General features: G+C 38.9%; 1 protein-coding gene across 1 annotated transcript; it reads right to left on the bottom strand.

Moving 5' to 3' along the window:
* Nucleotides 1-5301: 5301 nt before the first annotated feature.
* On the bottom strand, nucleotides 5302-24710 carry LOC117661920 (uncharacterized). Its single transcript, XM_060690790.2, has 11 exons — nucleotides 24628-24710; nucleotides 17687-17878; nucleotides 16364-16465; nucleotides 15786-15898; nucleotides 13713-13793; nucleotides 9296-9418; nucleotides 8714-8806; nucleotides 8339-8399; nucleotides 7275-7327; nucleotides 5891-5974; nucleotides 5302-5478 (listed from the first exon to the last, which is right to left on the bottom strand). The coding sequence occupies exons 1-11, from the start codon at nucleotides 24707-24709 to the stop codon at nucleotides 5302-5304; spliced, it is 1161 nt and encodes a 386-aa protein (XP_060546773.2). The 5' UTR covers nucleotide 24710.
* Between the last annotated feature and the right edge of the window lie 886 nt (nucleotides 24711-25596).

Raw genomic sequence — 25596 nt, 5'->3', positions numbered from 1 at the left:
TAAGATAATCCTGAAAATGTCTTGTGGATGCTTTTTTTCCATTTCCCTTGTTTCTTTTTTTACTATGTAAAAAAGTTTGAAGTTGATGCAATCATCTCTTTTATTTCTTCTAATTTTATTATGCAGGGCTGAAAAAGGGATATATATTTTAAAAAATCTATTCCAAACAAACCTAAAAACATTGCATGACCACAATCGAGCCCAAGATTTATGTTGTTAAGTGAGAAATTTGTTAAGTGAGTTTTGCTCCATTTTACGATTTTTCTTGCCACATTTGTTAAAAGTGAATCACTGCAGTTGTTAAATTAATAACCTGGTTGTTAATTGAATCTGGCTTCCCCATTGAGTTTGTGAATCAGTTGTCAAGCATTTGCATGTAAATCACGTGACCATGGGAATGCTGCAACGGTCATAAGTCACCATTGGTACACAACTGTAGCAGTTGCAGTGTCTTGGAAAGCTGCTTTAGTGAGCCGTAGACAGATATTGTGCTTGGGCTCCAAAAAAATCTGTTCCAAAATAATTGGAGCATTATATAGCCTTAATATTTATACAGGCAGTCCTTGTTTAGTGACCACGATTAATACTAGAAACTAAGTTGTTAAGTGAAGTAGCTGTTTAAGTGAAACCATGACTGCGTTTATGATCTTATTTCAGCTTTCTTTTTGCGTTACAGATCTGTGAAGGTGAGAATTAGTCATAAAGTTACTTTTTCATCATTGTCATATCCATGAATGGTCACTAAATGAGGCAGTCACTAAACAAGGACTACTTGCACTAACTATAATACATTTTAGCTATCTAAGCGGAAACAAACTGACTGTGAAGACTGAAGACTGTGAAATAGAAATATAAATACAAAGTTGTACAAGAACAACTCCTTGAAAACAGAATGCATACAGAGACTTCCCTAATGCTGGATTCATTCAAGTCTAATTCTAGTCACCATGAGAAATAGAGAGCATTAGAATATCTGGTATATCGCCTGCTTTTAATGAGCCTCTGTATTCTTCAGTTTCTTCCCTCCATTTGCATTGCAATGAAAATTTTTACAATAGTCTATCTAGGCATGTGTGTGTCTCTGTGTGGAGTATATGACAATTTTATGGTCTCCAAGATGTTTTCCAACATATATGATATGATTTCCCAGAGAACATGAGCAGAAAAACAAATAACCTGCACTAAGCCTACAGAAATAGTAGAAGTAATAAATTGCAGCAACCTGTCATATTGATCAAAAGTTTAGAAAAATTGGGCCTACAGGGTAGGATGGAGCCTTACCTCAGTGCCATGCCTCCTACAATCTCTACCCATTCATAAAATGTGACTCCGATTTTTGCTCCCGAAGGAGACTTTAAAAGATAAGGTAAGATAACTTTTATTATCATTTTTTTTAATGCAAGCACACTGGCCCACAATAAAAATGAAATTCTGTTAGGCTTCCAGTTTTGCTGCTTGTCGCTGCCAGACGTTCCTTTGGGATCGTCAGCTTCCATCGCCTGTCTTCACAACGGAATGAATTGAGATGCCCCGTATCCCCAGCCACTGCTCCGGGCTTTGGGAGACCTCTGCTGATGCAGAGCTAGGCGTCAAAAGCAAGCCTGCAAATTTAACAGACTACTCAAAGAAAATGTGAGCTGGACCTGTAATACTGAACCGCAAGTATTTTACTGAATTTTTAAAAGAAATTACTTAAGAGAGAGGAGGAAAAGAAAGAGGAAAAAAAGCCTTTTAAAATGGCGTCGGCTGGAGGAGAGGCTGAAAGGGAAAGTCCTTCCGTTTTTTATTACTACAATGTAGCGGAATAAATACCACTGGCTACATTTGCAGACAAAACTTCGCTCCTGTGTTTTTTTTCTCTTTTTCTCTCCCTTAGAGACCTGATATTGTTGTTGATTGGAAAGAAGTCTTTCTTGCTTTTTTTATTTTTATTTTTTTAACAAAGTCTGCCTGGGCGGAAACATGGCACTGAGACTCATAAAGTCAGATAAACAAGAAGGGGGGGGATTCCCCCACCAGCAACTTAAAGGAACAAGTTTTAACTCTTCAGTCTGAGAAACCTGATTTTAATATAATAGAATTTTTTATAGAAGAGATTGAAAGAAGGGAGGAGATTGTGAATCAGCAATTTGAAAAATTTAAGCAGGAAATTAAAGAATTGGTGAAATCTAAGTTTGATGTTTTGGAGAAAAAATTCTCAAAAATGGCTAATGGTTTTACAGAATTTATGATGCGGTTGGACACAAATACTAATGTACTAGAGTCTAAAATGGAAGGAACTCAAGATAAATTGGACAATAGAATCCAAAAAATTGAAAATGACTTGATAAACATTCAGGATAATAGCTTAGAAGAAAAACCTAAAATGAATGCTGATCAAAAGTATGGTAATGCAGAAAATCTGCAACAGAAGATTGAAAAAGAGATTTTAATGGTACAATATAATTTTACAGAATATGCGATAAGATTAAGAGGTTTGCAGGAAAATAATAGAGATGATTTAAGGAAAATATCTTCTGAATTTCTAGCTGGGATTCTAAAGGTTCAACCTGATGAAGTGTTTAGTAGGATTGACAGAGTTTATCGAATCAACTCTTGGATTGCCAAGCAAAGGCAATTGCCTAGAGATGTGGTGATTTATTTTATAGATAAAGAAATTAGGAATAACATCGTGCAAAATTCCTTCAATTCTAAGTTGCAACTGCATGGAAGAAAGATTTGGATTTATAAGGAACTCCCACCTAAGATATTGATGGAAAGGAAGAAATTTGGTTTTTTGGTGAATGAGTTAAAAAAGAGAAATATCTCATTCAGGTGGGACGCCCCAGTTGGTATTATATTTAGATATCAAGGAGAAAGATATCAGCTAAACACTGTTGAAAGAGCGGAAGAATTTTATCAAAATAGGTTGAAAATGAACTTAACATCTTCAGGTATAATATACAATAAGCAGAAGGAGCCGGAAATAAAGGTAAAATATCGAAATATAGAGACTGTACCAGATGAATTGCCTTTGGTTTCATCGGATACCCCAGCTGGACTATCTATAAATCTGAGAGAAGTGGCATCTAACCTTAATGTGATGACTTATCAAGGCAAGGACAAGCATGGAAACCAATTAGGGGAAATACAAGGGATAAAAAAGAAATATGAGATACAAATACAAAACCAACAAGACCAATCTACAAAGCAGAACAAAATCCGACCAGATGATACACAATTTGTAGAAAAGAAACCAGGATGGAAACCAAACCCACAAAAAGTAAAGGAAAAAAGAAATAGGTGGCATAAAAATAGAAATTTCTAAATCAGGCAACAGTGAAGCCAGTGACTTTAAAATATGAATGATTATGTGTAAACACAGAAGAGGCGATGTATTGGTTAATATCATCCTGAAGATTGTGGCAGATCTCTGCATGGCCGTAATTTGGGGACGTGAAATGAGCCTTAAACTGATGGATTTGAATTATCCATTTTGGAATTTTTTTTTTGTGTTGATAAATATATTATATTATCTCGAATTACAAGGCAAGAGAATTATGCTGGGGCATGCAGAAGATCGGGTTGTTACCCACTACGATGACGGGAATTTATAATCCTGATGAAACCCACATTTATTACTATATGGAATATAATTATAATGTCACTCGGGTGGTTGTTTTTACTTTTATATATATAAGAAGATATTTACTACTGATGGGGGCAGATATGATTGAAGATTTTGAATAAACTGTTGCACCAGCAAGCTATGTTACCCAATTATGGATGTTGGTTCTACCAATCCAGTGGAAAGACTTTAAAGAAGATACTATATGGATTATAAATTTAAAGTTATTGTCTTTTCTTTTTTTTATTTAGATATAATGGAAAATATAGACATATATTTTTAAGTAGTGTGGGCAGTGAATTAAAGATATTAAGAAATGTGTATGGTAATTTTGCATGATAGTGGGTGAATAAGCTAGTTAGTAGATTGATTAGTCTAAGAAAAGGGATTTTTAAGTGATATATTTAGGGGAGTGGAGGAAATGGATAGAGTGGAATAAATGTTAAACTAGATTTAATGGGGAAGGCTGCTATGAAATGTTATAGTAATATACATAGAAGATTAAATGTTAAAGTAGGACTTATTGTATAGTTTTAAAGTGGAGAAGTTATTTTATAATGTTATAGTATAATGTCCTTTTTTTCCCCCCTTTTTTTCCTTTCTTTTCTCTTTTCTGAAATGTATGGATAAAGGGGGATGTTATAATATTAATAATATTTTTAGTAAGTAAAGGTCAATATCTAGAGGAGGGAGTAAGTAATCTGTTATGAATTAGGTTTTTTTGTTATGAAGAAGTCACAGGGGGGGATGGGTGGGGTGGGGAGGGGGGGTTAGGGAGGGGGAGGGAGAGGGGGGGAAAAAGGGGGAAAATCTGTATTTGAAAACTTTTTCAATAAAAAAAAAATGAAATTCTGTTGCCTGCTCGCAAGAGAAAGTGTATATCTATCTAAACACATATGCAACACACATATACACATGCTACATACATACATAAATATGTACCCGCACCATACATATAAAGCAGTAGAGAAAGGAGAACACTTAAAAATCCCTGGCATCAGGGGTGAAATCCAGCAGATTCTGACAGGTTCTGGGGAACCGGTAGCAGAAATTTTTACCAGTTCGGAGAACCAGCAAATACGACCTCTGGCTGGCTCCAGAGTGGGGTGGGAATGGAGATTTTGCAATATCCTTCCCCCAGGAGTGGGGAGGGAATGGGGATTTTGCAGTATCCTTTCCCTGGAGATTTTGCAGTATCCTTCCCCTGGAGTGGGGTGGGAATGGAGATTTTGCAATATCCTTCCCCTGCCATGCCCACCAAGCCACACCACGCCCACCAAGCCATGCCCACAGAACCAGTAGTAAAACAATTTGGATTTTACCACTGCCTGGCATGTATGGGGTGTGGGCCTAAGATTACTTGGTTATAGTCTAGCTAGTGACATTTACAAATATCTAGCAAAACTGAACCCTACTGCACTCACATCCTAGGACCAGATTGTTATGGTACTTTTGTATATTTCAGTCTTCTATATTGAAGTACATACTATTGGAGGCATCCACAGCAAACTACTATGACATCATAAAAAGGACACTGATGTGTTGAGGTCATCATGTATGGTGCAGTAAAGTGCTTGCGTCCTCAGAACAGAAGAAAATATACAAATCAAGGCAACGCATGATGCCTGTTTTGTCATTTCCATCTCTGGGACCAGCCTCCCCTCAGTTGCCCATCCATACTGACCTTTCTCCACTCATTGAATCATTTCTGTTTCTGTAATTTGACGGTTGCACCAACGTTCAGTTTGTAGAAGATCCTCGAGCTCTGTCTCTCGTTTTTGCAAGGATGACCTGATCTGTTCCAGATTGGTTTTAACTTCCAACAGAAATTTCTTTTCTGGTAAATAATCTTGTGCTTCTTCTATATCCACCTGAGTGATACCAAGAAGTTTTGATATATTGCCTCAAAAATGGTAAGACCACTGTGCCCAGATTAGCAAAATGTAAAAATGTATTAGCCTGTAGTTCTAGTTAAAGAACAACAATGCATGTTTAAAGCATTTGATTAAAAACTTTACAAAAAAGCAATGTTTAAAAGTTAAGCTAGAAATGCCCTAGTGGTGCTCCTACATGAAATGAAGGTCTTGCTATCTTAAATTTGAATTTGGATGCTTTTCTAAAATTATACAAACCCTAGTACAAAAATTAACAGGAACTGTGGATTTAAAATGTTTTCCTGGAACAAAATCTCATATGATGCCAGCTCAAAGCACCTCTGATTTATTACAGATTGGGAAAAAGTCCAGATGTTGGCCTCTGCTGAAAGATGAAGATGAGTCTTACCACAAAGGAACCATGTCCATTCTGTCTTATGGTGTCAGATTTAATTTCTCTTGCATTCATTTCTGTTTCTCTATTTTCAATTACCTGAAAGAAATTAAATTTTATCCAATTCACTTTAATTCATTCATTATTATTATTATTTTGCTACTAAAAGTATTTTCATTTCTATATGAAAAGATGTTGGCCATGGACTATGGAAGGGGTCTGCAACCTTAAGCACTCAAAGTACTTAAGTGATCTAAAGCACCCTGTTATTAAGAACAGCTGCCTGCAATTACTGCAGGTTCGAATCTCGCCAAGACTCAAGGTTGACTCAGCCTTCCATCCTTTCTAAGGTAGGTAAATTGAGGACCCAGTTGTGGGGGCAATAAGCTGACTTTGTATAAATATACAAAAGAATGAAGGCTATTGCTTAACGCATTGTAAACCGCCTTGAGTCTCCGGAGAAGGGCGGCATATAAATCAAATTAAAAAAAAAAAGAGCCATTTGGACCCGTTTCCCACAGAAAAGAAAACATCGGGAGCCACAAAACCTGGGTGGGCATGGCCAACTCAATTTCGCTCACTTCCACCAGTCACATGACTCCCCCTAGCCACGCCTACCCAGCCGGTCATTAGGGCAGAGAACCAGTTGTTAAAAAACACTGGGAACCGCAAAAGCCTTTTGATATCTCTCTCTCTCCCCTCTCTCCCTTCCCCACTCTCTCTGTATCTCTCTCTGTCTCTCTCTCTCTCTCTCCCCCCCTCTCTCTGTATCTCTCTGCCTCTGCCCTGGCCGCTTCTCCATCCCCTGCCATCACCCTTACCTTCTCAGGCCAGGCGAGAGTGACTGGGAGGATAGGGCGAGGGGTGGGGCCAGCCAGTGGTGGGATCACCCCACAGGGAGCCACAGCAGAGGGCCCAAAGAGCCACACATGGCTCCCGAGCTGCAGGTTGCTGACCCCTGGACTATGGGGTTTTGAAACCAACAAATCGCTCATCAAACTATTACTAGTGCTTATCACTAAGTCAGCATAGTCATGAAAATTATGTGTTAGCTGAGCAAAGCAGGAAAATGAATCTGACAAAATTTTCAGTCCAATTTTCCACAGACTAATTAAAACACTTAAAAATATAAAGTTAAAAACAAACCTCATAGCATTCCAAAATAAACTCAAACTAACTCAGCCTAACTCCAAAAGTTTAAGACTATTCCAATTAAGGTAGAAAAAACTACTGCGGTAGAAAACATCATACTTTTTTCCCCTTCCAGTTGAATTATTCTTTCTCATTCTTTATAAGCAACTTAACATGACTACTTATTCTTCATCTGAAGTCCAATATTTATTTCATCTAACATTGAGGCATTTTGCTGACCACAATGCAATTTTATCTGGATATTTACCATTTTCTGCACATTTTCAAGGTCCCATCTACTTCTACGAAGTTCCTTGATAGCTGAACAGTACAAGAAAATGTATTAAAAACTGATCATTAGAGAAATATTTTTATTGGCATTCATCAATGGATTTTTTTTTAAAAAAAGAAAATGATTTTGTGACATATGGTTTTGATGATTAGGAAATTCTATTAGGTTATAGAAAGAAGGCAATTAGGACGAAAACTTGAAGACAGAGTTTTGATTAGAATTATATGTATAATTTCTGAGATAGCAAAACATATATAAATAAAATAAATAAAAAACAGAAAACACACACACATATGCACGCAGACACATCCGTTTAGTTGCTGCAAGAAGATTGCATTGGAAGATCTACAAGAAATACCATTAGCGAACAAGCAAGAACTGGTAGGACCATAAAATAGAGAAAGTAATAGAAAAGGAAGACGTTAAAGTGCTCTGGGACTTATAAATTCAAACAGAGAGGCACCTGGTGCATAACATGCCAGACTTAATTGTTCATAAGAAAGACAAAAATGTCTAAATAGTGGACGTGGCAGTAGCTGAAGACAGCAGAACAGAAGAGAAAGAAATGGAGAAGATAATCAAATACAAAGACCTGCAAATAGAAATAGAGTGACAAAAGCAAGCAAAGGTGATCCCAATAGTCATAGGTGCCTTGGATGCAATTCCAAAACAACTGGAGCACCATTTGAACACCATCGGTATTGACACATTCACCATCAGTCAACTACAAAAGGCAGCTTTACTCAGAACAGCTTCGATCCTGTGATGGTACATTTAATGGCATCAAACATCCAGATCTGCCCAGCCCAGGTCCTTGGGTAGGACTTGATTAGGTGGATAAAAATCCAAAATCTGATCTGGTAGGTAGGGTTATAATTGTTCAATTCTATTTTTCTATAATATCAGGTTTTAGAAGCTGATAGAGTAACACACTATGGTATAAAATGCTTTAATATTAGCGAACAAATGTTACATAAAGGAAGAATAAATAAAAGCATAATGACTGCAAAAAACCAAGGTTTTTGAGGCAAAACACTTACTTAAATTATGCTGAGTATACAGACAATGTAGCTTCTGCATAATGCTTTTTAGGAGCCAAGACTGCAAAAAAAGAACAGTGAAACCAGAAATAATTGTCCTCCATTATTTCATAAACCAATAATAGAAGAGAAGCATGCATGCAGTAGCTTAACTGCTTAAATGCATGCTCGTCCTCTAGGATGCAGTAAGTGCAATATAAACCTTAAAATAATTATGACCGTGAATATAAAACAACACAGAAAACAAAAGTGATGCTAATGAGAAAGCTATTAAAATAATCTACATGAACACACAAGGAAGAAGAAAATATAATTTTAGTTTTAAAAAAACTGGCGTGCTTCCAAGAATGTTTAACAATCCTAATTCTGGACTACCTTTTCTTTGTCTGCATTCATGTCTTGTACTTGGATCTGGTTCATGAGCTCCTCCTTTTCTTGTCTCAACTTCCTGTTTTCTTCTTCCAATCTCTGGATGTGTAATAAATGATACAATGGAAATGAGGGTCTGCTGGTTGATCTTGGAGTGTCAATAATGGTATCTCTGCTGTAATAAAAAGCTAAGAAGGGAGCATGTTTTCAAACATGAAATATGATTCACTATTGTTTCATTTCGTATATTAGGAAAATGAATTCGGTCATCTCACCTAGCAGTTATCAAAGTAACACTGACCGATGGTTGCATTGGAAGGGATTGGTATTTCTGGATCTACGACTGTGGACTTGAAATGAGGTCAGCTCTTGTGTGGCTACTCTACCCCATCAAAACTTGAACATATACAGTGGAAAGCTAGACATTTTATTTCCTTAACAAGGAGACTTTGAAGAAATAAAGAGTGAAAGTACAGCATACAATCGTTAAGAATGCAGAAGAAGACAAGAAGCAATTCATAAATCATGCACGTAATACGTATGTAATTGCCTACCTTTCATTTAAGATGACTGCGTTTTGCTTCTTACCTTTCTTGTGTCTTGCCAGCTTTTCTTTTCTTTTCCTACCATTTCTTGATAAGCTTCCAGAGAAGATCTCAGGTGCTTTATTTTGTCACTGTATTGGTTTCTCACTGCCATTACGGCTTGCTTCTATTGACAGATTATGGTGAGGAAAATAATCTTTAATGACAGCTATCGGGGGAGAAAATAATCCTCTGAACCTAAACATTTGGATTATGCTTCTCTTTTTTTTGTAACATACACTTGATAACAACTTGACTTTCTATAGTAGTTTACTTGGTTGGGGATACACCAGGAAATTAGGGATTCATAACCTTGGCCTTTATGTAGCTGCCTATATTATCAAAAGATTTTGACAAGTATCACAGGACCAAGAATGGGGAAAGCATTTAAATAAATCAATAAAATGGTCCAAGTTACATGACATTGTTAATCTCCTGGAGTGTTTGGTGCTTCCACCTGCAAAGATTTTGAAATTACAAAATATTTTATTTGGGTTAGTAGAGATAGTACCCCTGAGGAATTAACCCTAGCTTAAAATGCATGGAGCTTTCAAACGAAGTCTGAATACTTTTTTCTCCACACTGTTTTTTGTCTGCTGTTATTCCAGCAGTCCCCAAACTTTCAGACTCTGTGGACTGGTAGCAGTGGGTGAGGGAAGGAGTGGGGGAAGGGGATGGTTTTGTGCATGCAACCTAATCTTGCGCATGCACAAATGGAGCCTTGTGAGCTCGCTCAACGCTTGCGTGGCCCGGTTTCCACTAGTCTGCAGACCAATAGTGGTTTGTGAACCGAGGTTGGGGACCCCTGTGTTATTCCTTTCCATTTTTGAAAGGAAGAAAGAATAACCAGTGGAAAGAATAGTAGAAAGAATAGTAGAGGCATTTGTAGAAAGTTGTGTTGTGGGAATTATTATTATTTGTTTACTTGTGAGAAAATGGAAAATACCAGAATTTTTTTTTGTTATTTTGGGTTCTATTTTGAGTTCTATTTTGGAGAAAATAGAACTCAACTCTGGTCAAAATTGAGTTACTATACTCGAAGAATATTTTTGGTCCAAATCGGTACTGTCTATAAATCCCAAATACTTTAAATACTGTCTTTCCCTGAAAAAAAGACTCTGTCTTATATCTTTTTGAACTCTGAAATAATCACTTGGTTTTATTTTCAGGGAGATATTATTATTTTGGGGTGTGTGGAGCAAGATGAGGCTCCTCTTGCTGTCTTACCTGATTTCCAGCTCTGTGTTTAAATATTTTCGGGAAGGGCTTATTTTTGGGGGGAGGCTTATTTTAGCGCATGTGCTCAAAAGCCCGATTGGGCTTATTATCAGGGGATGTCTTATTTTTGGGGAAACAGGGTATAGTATCTCATCTCAAACACTCTTCAGGATTACATATTCTACAGCTACTTGTCTCATCCTTTTTCTTGGGTAGCAAAACATTTTCTTTGCAGTCAGGTAAAACAATCCATCCAGAGAACTGGGATTTCTTTTATTTCATTTATCCCATAGCTGAGAGGGGTGATGGGTTTTGTAATCTGATTATTTGCATCTTCCTAACAAAGAATCAAAGGCCAGGGAAATAAGGAGAGAATTATAATAGCCTGCAACAATTGGACTAATATAGACCTATTTGGGCCCAACAAGGCAAACATTTTTTGTTAGGCAATCCTTCCAGATTATAATCAGGGACTGGCACATAGAAAATGAAACATAGAACATAGAATAGAGTTGGAAGGTACCTTGGAAGTCTTCTAGTGCAACCCCATGTTTTAGTAGGAGACCCTATACCATTTCAGACAAATGACTATCCAGTCTCTTTTTGAAAGCCTCCAGTGATGCCTCATGGGTAAGTAAGTAAATAAAGGAATAGCATGAATAAAGGAAAATGTTGTCTGCCTTTGCTGTTAAACAAAGTCTGCTGTTGTATCTAAATATCCAGATACAAATAGAACTTTTAAAATTTTACGAGATCCCCCCCCACACGCACAGTGTATTAGACCAAGTTCTACAGTATTAGGTTTTCCAAAGTCCTGCTGATACGCTTTATCAAAGAATTATATTTTCATCAGAAATGACTAGACAGTTCACAGACCTCCGACATTCCAAATGAAATTAAATCATTTGGAGAGTTAGTTATTCTTAATTATGCAGTTTTAATAACAGCATTAAAAATGTATTGGCTGTGATGCAGAGAGCAGCTAGTGAAATAATTATGTTCTAAGACAACAGATCCACAGGGCAACTACGTCAAACACAAGGGTGCCTAATTTCAACATGAATTAGAAGATCACAGTTTCCAGCTTCAAATGGTAATGGACATCTGCATAAACCTGCAGTAAAACTGCTCATGCTTATGCCTTCAAGTGAGATCTAAATTAACCACCATCACCTCGACTGATGAGGAAGCTTTTTTTCCCTTAGGGAAGACACATAATAAGCCCAGTTACAACAAAACTAATACAACATTCAACTATTTTACCGGAAGGAAAGGAAGATTCCTGATTGTGTCTGCTTTCTTCCCAGCAAAACGGAGAATGTTTTGGCGGTTGATGGGAAGAAGAACAAAGGAGTATTGAGGTCCCTCATGGCCTTTCCTTTCCTCCTCCAAAAAGAGGACATAATTAATGGGGGTTCATTTTGCAGGAGGGAGGTTTGGATGCATTCCCATCCATGTTTCTGTGTCTGTCTCTGTGCACGATTGGTGACTGCAGCTGTAGTCCCTTTAAATATTGTCCATCCCTGTACTAGGAACTTAGGCACAGAAGAATATATAGAATATTTCCATGTATTTGAAGGGACAGCTTTTTCTCCTTCTTAAAGCACACATTCTGTCTTTCTTTCCCTTCCATCTTTTTCCAATTTTTGTTCTATTATTTTTATTCCATAAAACTAATGGACAGAGACACAAAATCTGTATATGTATATCAGTGGTGAAATTCAATTTTTTTTTACTACCGGTTCTGTGGGTGTGCCTTGGTGGGCGTTTTGTGCCTTGGTGAGAGTGGCTTGGTGGCTGTGACAGGGGAAGGATATTGCAAAATCCCCATTCCCTCCCCACTCCTTGGGGAAGGATATTGCAAAATCTCCATTCCCACCCCACTGTGGGACCAGCTAGAGGTGGTATTTGCGGGTTCTCTGAACTACTCAAAATTTCCGCTACCGGTTCTCCAGAACCTGTCAGAACCTACTGGATTTCACCCCGATGTATATGCAGTAGCAGGATTAAAATCCCGTCACTACCGGTTCGCTCATGGGTGCACACACGCGTGCACAATGCTTCTGCGCATGCGCAGAGACGTCCGGGTGGGTGGGCGGAGCATCCTGCCGCCACCACTACCAGTTCGCCCGATCTGGGGCAAACCGGTAGCAATCCACCACTGTGTATAGGTATAGGTATAGGTATCAGTATATGTGTGTAGGTTACATATATATTCAAACACACAAATACACAAAAACACACATATGCACTCTTTCCAGAAGGTTATTCTCAGATCTTGGTTAATCTAAACAAACAAAACAAACCCCAAAATTGCTAGAGTCAAGTATCTGTTTAGTATTTGGATGATACTAAGGATGCTGAAATATATCCCAAAGAGTGTCAAATTATTTCCTCCCTATTGACAAGAAAACTACATGGTGCGTCTGCAGATTAAAGTTACTACAGGCTCAGTTCAAGGAGACAATACCTTTTTATTGTCAGATAATTGGATCTTTACTGTAAATGCTTTCACCCACAAAAACCACTAGAGGGAGCTCTCTTCTAATACGAAAACTGGAGTTTATGTTTTCAAAAGTCACCATCATATTCGGAATGGGGCAAAAGACAAGAGAACAGAACGCACAACATAGGTTTCTGAAGCCTGCAATTTTAAGATGTGTGGACTTCAACTTCCAAGCAAAATCTTAAAGTTGCCAAGTTTGAAAAAAAACATGGATGTAAATGAATTAGACCATAAGAGAGAAGTCTCTCTACATTTTCAAGATAATTTTCTCTCCTGAACATTTCTTCAATGTGGCCTAATCCTAAACAAGGTTTGTTGCATTTGAATCTCATTAGTTTCAACAAGTTGCTGTAGGCTCTTTTCATCTGGTGCTTTCCAAATGTGTTAAAAATCTGGGGAATTCCAATACATCCGATAAGTAAGAGATAGAAGAGACTGATTCCTCTGCATAACATTTGGAATCCCCCCCCCAACAATGCCATCTTACAAATGTACAAGGCTTAATCCTACTTATCTATGTAGACAATTGCAGTCGAAATAAGTCATATTCCATGCCAACCATCTGACATCCTTTATCAGATGTAACTCAAGTAGAACGGATTCGGTTGGCTCATGTTTGTTCTCACGATGACATGAAAAGCAGTTGAGCACTTGGATTGTTTCTGTCATAACAGGAACAAAAAAAAAAAATAATCACCTGACTTTCTTTTCCAAAATGCTCCAGCTCTTTGATAACTTTCACGTATCTGATTTTCATCTGGTGCATGTCTTTTGCAAGCTGCACAGAAATGCAAACAGAAAAAACACATCGATGTCATTATTGAATACAGATCCTTAACAATGTGTCACGGGTGAACGTTCAGTCAACATTTGGCTGTACTGTACTATAAGAGAAACAACATAGACAGTGGTGGGATTCAAATAATTTAACAACCGGTTCTCTGCCCTAATGACCAGCTGGGGAGGCGCGGCTCGGTGGACATATGACTGTGTGTGTGTGGCCAACTCAACATCACTCACACCGATGGGCGCTTCACCTTAGGTGTTACAATGTAACAAGGCTTAACCAGAGAGGCAGTTTCTGTAAGCAGGGCAATAAAGATTAGGCTAGAAATAACAGCAGAATGTTTCCTTCCTGCCTTCCTACAGGATTAGCCCTGTAAAGTGGGGAAAAAAAAAGATTTCTTCCAAACGCCGGTTCTCCGAACTGCTTAGAAAGTTAACAGCCGGTTCTTCCGAATAGGTGCGAACTGGCTGAATCCCACCACTGAACATAGATATGTTGAACTAGCACAAGCAGACAGCAAGACCAAAATGCATCTTAACCGCATTTAATTTTAGGAGGCTCAATCAATTCACAACTGTTATACGAAAAATCCTTGACTTATAACCATCCTTTTAGTGATCATTCAAAGTTAGAAAAAAGTGACTTTCAACCAGTCCTCGCATTTACAAGTTTTTGTAGGATCTTCCAGGTCACGTGATCAAAATTTAGGCACATGGTAACTGGCATGTATTTACAACGTGTCCTGGGGTCATGTGATCACCACTTGTGACCCTCACAGACAGCTTCCAACAAGCAAAGTCAGTGAGGGAAACCAGATTTGTTTAATGAGCTTGTCATTCACTTAACAACCTCAGTGATTCGCTTAACCATCGTTGCAGAAAGATTGTAAAATCAGACATGACTTACTTAGCAACTGCCTTAACAATAGAAATTCAATTGTGGTCCTAAGTTGAGGACTATTTGTAATACTTAGCAACTGTAATTTTTAAACTCTGAGACAGATTTAGAAGTAAAGTGATAAAAATGTTTAAGGAACAAATTGTACATACACAGTATGGCGTATGGCTCGGCCAGAGGGGGGTTTCAGCAGGTTCTGACCAGTTCTGGAGAACCGGTAGCGGAAATTTTGAGTAGTTCGGAGAACCAGTAGTAAAAATTCTGACTGGCCCCACCCCATCTATTCTCTATCTCCCAAGTCCCAGCTGATCGGGAGGAAATGGGGATTTTTCAGTAACCTTCCCCTGGAGTGGGGTGGGAATGCAGATTTTACAGTATCCTTCCCTTGCCACACCCACCAAGCCATGCCCTGCCCATCAAGCCACACCCACAGAACCGGTAGTAAAAAATTTTGAAACCCACCATTGGGCTCGGCGGACATACAACTAACATTTAAGGCACATTTTTTATTCATGGTACTCTTTTGTTCATTGGATGAATATTTGTAGATTTGTGAAACATTTTTAACGTCCTTCTATCAGCGGGATCTTTCTGTGAGTCAAGGGAAAGGCAGCTCTTCAAATCAGGCGCTGCAAAGGAAGATCTCATTCCAATCTTACCTTGTTGAGCACTTGAGTAAAAATGTCTGTGTCTTGAACCAGGTGTAAACGTAGTTCTATCTCAGGGCAGAATGTTTTAAAACCCCCGATTTGACATTTATTATTCATTAAATAGATGACCATGAAAAAACGTTTTCTTAAGAGACAAATATTGCAATAGGAAAAGGAGGAAAGAACTGGTTTGTGTTCAGTAACATTTAAATGAGAATGAATGTGAAAATGGACCACTGATATATTAATGTTCATTATTAACAAGTAATGTCCCACTTTCTTAGGAGACTTGCCTTTCTATATCGTTTTCTTGGTACTTTTGGTGATGTTTTGCAAGGGCCCTTACAGTGGTGGTATTTTTTCTGTTTCCCATCCTGCTACCATATTCCTTATTGGATAAAGTCAATGTATGTCGGAAATGATCATCACTGTTTACCTTGGTAATGTATAATTTAGCTGACCTATAGGGAATATAAAATAACTCTTCTTTGGATTGGCATCCATCCATCTGAACATCAGGAAACAACCGTCCAGGAGAACATGGATAACCTGCAACATATAAAAATATGAAGAATACATATACATTTATCATTAACACAATAGTAAAAGGACTTTAAAATAAGATGCACTCAAGTGATACAAAGCAGAAGGCCAATATGTGATGGTTTCAGTAAGGCGTTTCATGCCATTGAGGCAGCATAATTCACCTCACTGAGGGAGGAGGTGAGAGGAGGACATGCACAGGTACTTTGTGCAGTTTTGGTCTTTCTCAACAACTCATTAGCCTCCTGGAAAAGTTGGAGGATACCAGTTTGCCTTACAATTTGGGGACATTCTCCTCTCCCCAAGTTCCCCAGGGCTTGTAAGCTCAATGCAGCCATGAAAGAGAAATTATATCTAGTATAAAAATAAGACATGGCAAAGGAAAGACTCAAATTTTGCTGTGAGAATTATATTATGAAATGGCAGGCGGGCTACAATGGTATTAGTTTCTGCGTATGTTGCGCAAAGTACCTTCCTCTGCTTCCTTTTGGTTTTTTTCATTTTCATTGAGACATTTTGCAAAAGAAGTCTTAGTATTGTCAAAACTCTTGTTCTCATTTGAGAAAGTTTCACCTGCAAAACAAATCAAGTGGAAAACCAGGCTGGCTTTATATGTACTTCCTCCCTTGTCTTTCCCCATGTGTGCTGCAGATTACTCCTTTTATGCACTTCCATGTTTCTTACCCCCTCCCTCAATATGATGGGTGTATATCTACTGTATGCATATAGACATATTTCTTCACTTATGACTGGTCATGTAACAACCACTCAAAGTTATGACCACCTTGAAAAAGGGGATTTACGGTCCAGATCCAAAGTTCGGACAGTCACATCCCTCCCTGAAGTCACAGGTCCATACCAGTGGTGGGTTCCTCCCGGTTCGGTCTGGTTCAGCCGAGCCGGTAGTGGTGACAATATGACCTCACTGAACCGGTTCTCCCCCACCCGCCCTCCCAGCCCCCCCACCCATCCACGTTATTCTTACCTTTTATTTGGTCCCACCCCCAATCTATTGCTGCCTCCTGAGTCCCAGCTGATGACTAGAGGGAAAAAAACTGTTTAAATTCTTGCCATGGGGCTTCAAAGGGCCGTCCTACAGCTGATCAGTGTTAAAAGCAAACAAATGAGTTGGGTCGTAAGTACGAGGACTTGGTCGTAAGTGCGAGGACCTTCCAGAAATGACTGATCAGCTAGCCACGCCCACCTAGTCACATGACCTCCAAGCCACACCCACAAAATAAGCCACTCCCACAGAACCGGTAGTAAAAAAAATTAGAACCCACCCCGGTCCATACTTTGGGGGCTCAGCAACCCAGCCACCTGTATAGCCCTTTTTAGTGTCTCATAAACACATACCTATGTTTTATGATGGTTTTGTTGAAAACTGGCACTTCTGGTTTTTGGCAAAACTGTGCCACAGAAAACAATGGGTTTGTTTGCTTAATGACTACCATGTTCACTTTTGACACCCATGGTGTTCGCTTAATGATTGCCACAAGAAAACTGTGGTAAATTACCACCTTATGGCTTATGACTGTGATGGGCAGTCTCCATTGCAGTCACAATTCGAGGACTACCTGTATGTATACATGCAATCATTAGTGCAATGGATATTTCTTATCTTGAACATTCAGCATTGGTGCCTTGTCAGGACAGCAGCACTGAAATTCAGATAGAGATCTATGACTTCTTCAAAGTTATCCTTGTCAGATGAATTAAAATAATTAATTCCCTGCAAGCATAATTCTAGAAATGGTAGTCCTAGTAAGGTGTGTAATGATTGGCCTTTCTTACCCTGTCCAATTTCTTCTTCCATGGCTGCATTTTTTGTTGGATGAGCTTGTATCTCCTCTATAACATCAGTAACACTTCCAGGCAAGGAAATCCATGAGATGATATTTGATTGTGATTTGGACTCCATGTTTTTTCTCAAGCCCTCTTCAGATACTTGGGAACTTGATGGGAAATCTGTCTGTATCCAGGCCCCTGGAAGAGAGAAAAAAAGTCTTCATATAGTTAAACCTAGAAAATCAAACGTAAAAAAATAATAATATTCTGTATCAGAGAAACTGGAGTGAATATAAGGGGGTTCAGTGCTGTAAATCCCTTCACTTCTTTCTGAAATCCAAAAGATAGTTGACAAAGAGAACTTCATGTCTCAAACATCAACATGCTTGTTATGGTGACTATTTTAGCAATAGCAATAGCACTTAGACTTATATATTGCTTCCTAGTGCTTTACAGCCCTCTCTAAGCGGTTTACAGAGTCAGCACATTGCTCCCAACTATCTGGGTCCTCATTTTACCGGCCTGAGAAGGATAGAAGGCTGAGTCAGCCTTGAGCCAGTCAGGATTGAACTGCTGGCAGCCTGGAAAACTGCATTCTAACCACTGTGCCACCAAGGCTTGCTTGCTTTTCTTTCTTTCTTTCTTTCTTTCTTTCTTTCTTTCTTTCTTTCTTTCTTTCTTTCTTTCTTTCTTTCTTTCTTTTATTCCTTCCTTCCTTCTCTCTTTCCCTCCCTCCCTCCCTTCATTACTTTTAAAATAACTCAAGGCAGCAAATATATCCAACATGCTTTCCTTGTATTTTCCCTACAACAACAACCCTATGAGGTGGGCTGAACTGAGAAAGAATGACTGGCCAGCTGAGTTTTCATGGTTAAGGTAGGACATGAGATTCAAAGTATGGTTTTACGGCACAGTGTATTTCAGGAACTTTGTATCAAATATACTCTTAGAAAATCTGAATACTGTTCTGAATAAAAATGTACGTTGCCTTTAAGAAATATTTTTTTAAAACACCACAATTTGATGGCAAGTTAAAAAAAAAAAAGCAGGGTTTAAATACAAGAAGGAAATAATGAACCAAATAATAAAGCTGTAGATCAATCAGTTTTATTGTGCTTACTGTAAGGGAACCAACCTTTTCAATTTCACTGCCCTGCTGTTTGATCTCTTTCAGTATCTTTATGATTTACTCTTACCATTGCATTCAAAAAGCATGTACTGTATGTCATCCTTAATAAATGAAGAAATAAGTATAGGAAAAATTCAGGATTTTTCCATTTGTACAGAATTTCATGATGTGGTCCAACTAAAGATATGCAAAATTCAGCCAAGGGATGAAGAAAATTATCTTTACTACTATCTATTGATTGTCTGGATTTTTGCAGCCTATAAAGGTAAAGGTTCCCCTTACACATACATGCTAGTCGTTCCCGATTCTAGGGGGAGTGCTCATCTCCGTTTCAAAGCCAAAGAGCCAGCGCTGTCCAAAGACATCTCCGTGGTCATATGGCCAGCATGACTAAATGCCGAAGGCGCATGGAACTCTGTTACCTTCCCACCAAAGGTGGTTCCTATTTTTCTATTTGCATTTTTTACTTGCTTTCGAACTGCTAGGTTGTTCAATATAATGCAGGATCCATATCAAAAATTATAGACCGATCAAATCATTCATTCATCTTTATAGTACAAAATACCCTTCCTAACCTGCTTTTGTAATGTGATTTTTCCCTCAATATTCTGTTGCTTTTTCAAAATACAGGTAGTCCTTGACTTACAACAATTCACTTAGTGACCGTTCAAAGTTGGTCACATGATTTACATTCAGATGCTTGACAACTGACTCACATTTATGACAATTACAGTGTCCCGGGGTCATGTGACCATCTTTCGCCAGCTTCTGACCAGCAAAATCACTTAACAATTGGGTTACTAATTTAACAACTGCAGAGATTCGCTTAACAAACATGGCAAGAAAAGTCGTAAAATGGGGCAAAACTCACGTAACACATTTCTCATTTAGCAACATACATTTTGGGTTCAGTTATAGTTGTAAGTTGAGGACTACCTGTGTTCTGTAGTTATTTTTTCTCCATGCTGCAAATTCTTTTCCATAATTGGATGCTGAACATACCAGCATTATAACTCTGGTCAGTGATTAGGCTTAAAACAGTAATAAACACTTTCCAACCTGTCTCTACTTCCTCTTTGAGTTTCAGTTTTCTATTCTTGCACTGCTGCTTCGATAAACATGCAGTTTTCCAGGCTACGTATTCTAAAAATCTACCCTCTTCTGCCGCACTTCTTTCCGTTTCTGTCATGAGCTCTGCACAGAGGCAAAATCAACTAGAAATGACCCTCTCCTTTCCCTTTTCTTCTCAGCTTACAATATTGTGCTGGGTACATTTGACTTACTACCAGTGGTGAAATCTAAAATTTGTTACTACCGGTTCTGTGGGCGTGGCTTGGTGTGGGGGGATGTAATGTGACTGGGTGGGCATGGCCAATTTTTTTTTTTACTTTTAAAACCATTTTTTCTACAACCTCTTCGATGAAAAGGTTGTAGAAAAAATGCTTTCAAAAGGCTCTGACGATCCCAGCTGAGTTGCCTGATCAGCAGAGGCTTTTTTTCTTTTAAAAGCCTCTGCCGATCAGGCAACTCAACTTGGATCGTCAGAGGCTTTTAAAAGAAAAAAAAGCTTCTGCCAATCAGGCAACTCAGCTGGGATCGTCAGAGGCTTTTAAAAGCATTTTTTCTACAACCTCTGAAGAGGTTGTAGAAAAAATGCTTTTAAAAGCCTCTGACGATCCCAGCTGAGCCGCGCGATCATCGGAGGCTTTTTTTTTACCTTTAAAAGCATTTTTTCCGCCGAAGAGGTTGTAAAAAAATACTTTTAATTTTTTTTAAAAAAAGCCTCTGATGATTGCGTGGCTCAGCTGGGCATAGGGGTGGTGGTGGCAGGGATTTTTCCTACTGGTTCTCCGAACTACCCGCCTCCATCGCTACTGGATCGGGCGATCTGGTCCGAACCAGGAGTATTTCACCCCTGCTTACTACCATTCATTTAGTGAGCATTCGAAGTTATGGCAGCACTGAAAAAAGTGACTTAGTATTTACGACTGCTGCAGCATTCCCCATGGTCACGTGATTGAAATTCGGATGCTTGGCAACTGGCATGTATTTATGTCGCAGTGTCTTGGGGTCATGCAATCCCGTTTTGTGACCTTCTGACCAGTGAAGTTTTTACAACAGAGATGGAAGAATGGATACGGATGTTCTACAGCAGGGATGTCAAACATGATTTCATTGAAGGCAACATCAGGGTTGTGGTTGACCTTGGGGTATGGGGTGGGCGTGGCCAGGGTGGACGTGGCCAGCTAGACATTACTTGTGTCGGGAGTGTCTGTGGTGGCCAGAGCGCTCTGCCAGTGAAAACAGGCTCCCGAGCTCCGTTTTCAGTCACAATAGCCTTCTGCCCCACTCTGCCAGTGAAAATGGAGCTCGGGGGCCCCCGCACATAGCCCTCCCGAGCTCTATTTTTGCTGGCAGAGGCACTGCGGGCCAGTTGCATTGGGGTGGAGTCGGGGTGCCTGAACAGAGCTCAAGCGTTTATTGGCTGGATGTCCTTCCTGATGCCTATGTGGAGTTTGCAGCAGACAATTACTCAATGCGTCCAGAGAGAAAAATATCTGCTACTACCTAGGATCAAAACCACAGCCTCCTGATTGTGAGCTCCACCTCTAGGTTACCACACCACTATCTGTATCTGTATCTGTATCTGTATCTGTATCTGTATCTGTATCTGTATCTGTAGCTGTAGCTGTAGCTGTAGCTGTAGCTGTAGCTGTAGCTGTACTGTACCTGTACCTGTACCTTTACCTGTAGTTGTACCTTACCTGTACTTATAAATCTATATCTATATCTATATCTATATCTATATCTATATCTATCATCATATGTCTAAACACACACCTAAGTATATATGCGAGGTAAACATATGGGACATGAGAAAACCCTTTGTTTATTTTAGTAGGTAAATAAATTAAATGTTAATTCTGAAATGAATACCTGTGCATTCTTATTCAGATTAAGTTTGATTGTAACAGTTGAGAGGCCTGGGTACATAGATCTAGGATTAGGGTAACCATGGTTTGAGGAATAAATGCCAGTAGCTCTCTACTCTTTGCTTCCTTGCTGAGGAGCAATGTTGAGGTATTTTTTCATAGAATACACATTAACAAGGAAATGTGTAAATATGGAAACACACAAGGAAATGCTAGAAGCGTATTTTGAATTAGCTTGGACCATACAGCATGCTAAACCTTTCCACATGATTTGTATAGTTTCTGGGTAACACATTAGCACACATGAGAAAAGCCTCATTCAGGTGCTGAACAAATCTTGAACCCAGTGATCAAAATGGCTGCAAGAATGTGAGGCATAAACTGACAGGAAACGTGATGAGAAGATACTTTCCTGTTGTTCACTAATTCCAGATAAAATGAAAAATTGGTTGGAAAGTTACAAAGCTCCAGAGTTTCTCAGCTAAATTCCTAGAGAAGGGGTTTTGGCCAAGAGGGAGTATTAATAAGATTATACATATGCCTCTGGGCAGACTCAGGCAAACAGTTAAACATCCTTACAATATTCACTTTTTTATGAAGCTCTCAGTATCTTGTGAGATTCATTTGTGAAAACCTCAGACAAAGAGGAAAATTACAGCCATGATGTCAACTATTGGAACATATAATTACTCTTAATACTGCCAGACTCATAGAAGCAGCATTATAACTTTGCATTCACCTAATATGAAATACCATAATGACTTACAATGTGAATGTAAGAGATTTATAGCTTCTCTTGACTGTATGTCTGAAATCCGAAAACAAGGTACATTTGTCACATAATGTCTAGCCTCCAATTTATGAATCATGAATTAAATTTGAATTATGATTACACTAATGTCATCAGGTAGCTTCATTGTCAGGCCTGGAAGCCATTTTGTTCGTTGGATCTTCAGGCCTGCCACATTTACTACTGTGGGAAACTGGGAGGGGGGATTGTATGGAGCCAGGGTGATATATTGTCATAATAACATTCCTTTCTCAGAAAGTCAAGGACATCTTGCCCTGTACCTGGATGGCTAGAACTGGGAGACATCTCCAGTTGGGACGGTGCTTTGATTGGATCATGTGATGGACTTGTGGGTGGGGAAAACCTGGAAGCTTTCAGATTTGGGTTTTCCCAGATGTGCCAATATGACATCTCTAATAAAATGGAACTTTGAGGAAACTCAAGTCTCGTAGTTTTCTTTCATTGGGGGTGTTATTTGGAACCCTGACATTCATATTCTGACCATAATTTGCTAGTTTTGGTGATCAAAATTCAGATGCTTGGCAATTCGTTCATACTTATGACCGTTGCTCTGTCCCAAGGTCATGTGATCAGCTTTTGCGACCTTCTGACCAACAAAGTCAAGGGGGAAGCCAGGTTCACTTAACAACCATGTTACTAACTTAACAACTGCAATGATTCACTTAACAATTGTGGCAAGAAAAGTCATAAAATGAGGCAAAACTCATTTAACAAATGTCTCACTTAACAACATAAATTTTGGGCTCAATTGTGGTTGTAAGTTGAGGACTACATGTATTAGCAATTCTTCTTTCTCTTTACCCACTAGCCACATTTGCATCCTGAAAAGGGTTGGGGGTGTCTTTGGTACCCTTGAAAAGAAGAAAACTGACCTGGGTCAATTAATGCTCTGAGGGTGACTTTTAGCTCTAAATAGCCAGAGTTTGTTTGAAGCTAGAGTAATTCCCTCCAGTTAACTATGTTATTGACATAAATGACAGAGGTGTTTAATGACTCCCTTGTTTTTTTGGACAGAGATAAAATTCTTGAAAAGTTCTGCAGAACTATGCCAGATTTTGTCCTCCTGAAGCTACATGTTGGTGGGAAGTCAAAATAGGGCCCTTTAAAATAAAAATAAAAATGAGTATATGTGGTATCATCCTCATGGAGAAAATCTATCCGTGTGATTGATAGGAGTTGAAAATGACTTAATGGCACATCATCAATCCACAGCTTTGCACCATAACCCTGACTGTGGCGGCACCTATTTTCTTTTTTTTATTGCAAAAGTTTTACAATTACATTTTCACCCCATTTCCCCCCCCCTCAACCCACCCAAATCTCCCAACCTCATCCTCCCTAACCCTCCCTAACCCTCCCCTCCCCCCGGACTTCCATACAATATACTCATATCAAGAGGAAAAAAAACCCTTTGTATAAAAATTTGAACCCCTCCCTCCCCCTTATAATTTTTCATTTTCATTAGATGAATTAGAATGAGAAGAGAAGGAGAACAGAAGAGGAGAGGGAGATGGGGGAAGCAGGGAAAGTTTGGGAGGATTTGAAAATTCAGTTTAAGACATGCCAGCCTGTGCAGTGCTGGTGTATGGAAACTGGTCATTTGGCTCAAGGAGGACATGACTTCATCAGCCATGCAACCTGAACATGGCCTTTGTCTTTCCCCTGGGTCTTGTACCCCAAAAAAGAAGTACATCTTTTATGTGCTCCATGCCTTCTTCTGTGCTGTCTTTTTATACACATGAGTGTATCAGCCTTAATGAAGATTTACCCCATTTTTCTAGCTCTTTAATGAGTCAGATCATTAATACAACTATATCTTGAATACAAATCATGAAGGTGGCTTCTTATATCAGACTCATGTAGAAACCTAACAAAAGACAAGCTCTATTCTGTTCTATTCTGTTCCAAATCGTTTTAAAAGTGCACAACCCTATGCCTAAGCATTTCTACCTAGAGTTAAAATTTGTTTTTGAAATAAGAGATTGTGGGGCAAACTGGCAATCAGATTCTACTATCATGAAATTGCTCAATTTTCTTACAATTATTAGAGCTACAAAAAATGAATCAATTATACCTGTTTTGCTTTCACTTTTGCTCTCAACTGTAGGAAAGATGGAATTCCTTTTTTTCTTCCACAGCCAAGAGTGTGATGACATAGGAATATTTTCATCATCTGTTGGAACAAAGAAACAAACATATTTTTATTATTTTAAAATCTGATCGTATAAACTTATAAAGAATCCTCTTCTTATTACGAGGAATCTGCTACTAAGAAATAATGCTGCAGACTTCACTTGTTAAATCAATTGATATATAAAAGCTTCATATATTCACAAGTTGTTCAACATAACCCAATCAATATAATTTCTGAAATGTTAACCTAACTGTTTTGTCTAGTCTGTACTAATTTCAGTACAGGACTTCTGACTTTAAGCAAATGTTGTGTTATCAGGAACGTTCCTGATATTCCTCATTCACATTCCTGAGAGAGTCTTACATTTGAATTTAATTGCACTTGATACACTTCTCTGTTGCACAGTGTTGGTTGTGCTGGCGGAAGGGGAAATCAGAAAAACAAAACAAAACCCCAAATGGATGTGGTATATGCCAATGGCCCCCAACCTTTGGGGCACCAGGGACTGGTTTCATGGAGAGAGGTTTTTCCGCGGACCGGAGAGGGCGTGGTTTAACATACTGCCTGCATCCTGTTGATGGGGCTTCGATTGTTTGCGCAGCCTAGTTTCTGGCATGCCGCGGCCCTGTGCTGGTCCATGGACTGGGGGTTGGGGACCCCTGGTGTATGCTATAAGGACAATGAACAACCTGGGTCTCTGTTTGAAAAAAGATTGTTATAACTAGAATGTATGGGTTTGTTCAGTCGAGTGCACCTGATTTGTAAAATGTTTTGACAAGACAAGCAGCCAAATCTGCTCATATATTAATCGTTTGGTTAGATTGCAAGGGTGTCCAGTCTTGGCAACTTTAAGACCTGTGGACTTCAACTCCCAGAATTCTCCAGCCAGTTGCTGGACACCCAGGGTTA

Source organism: Pantherophis guttatus, chromosome 2 (assembly GCF_059756535.1).
Source record: "Pantherophis guttatus breed Tessera chromosome 2, ASM5975653v1, whole genome shotgun sequence".
Lineage (NCBI taxonomy): Eukaryota > Metazoa > Chordata > Lepidosauria > Squamata > Colubridae > Pantherophis > Pantherophis guttatus.
This window is presented reverse-complemented; position numbering and strand designations above follow the sequence as displayed.

Coding starts and splice junctions, on each gene's coding strand:
- LOC117661920 (XM_060690790.2), bottom strand. CDS start 24,709: ATGTCATCACACTCTTGGCTGTGGAAGAAAAAAAGGAATTCCATCTTT. Junction 8,807..9,295: donor GCTGGCAAGACACAAGAAAG/GTAAGAAGCAAA, acceptor TTACACATCCAG/AGATTGGAAGAAGAAAACAG. Junction 5,975..7,274: donor TTGAAAATGTGCAGAAAATG/GTAAATATCCAG, acceptor AATTTCTTTCAG/GTAATTGAAAATAGAGAAAC.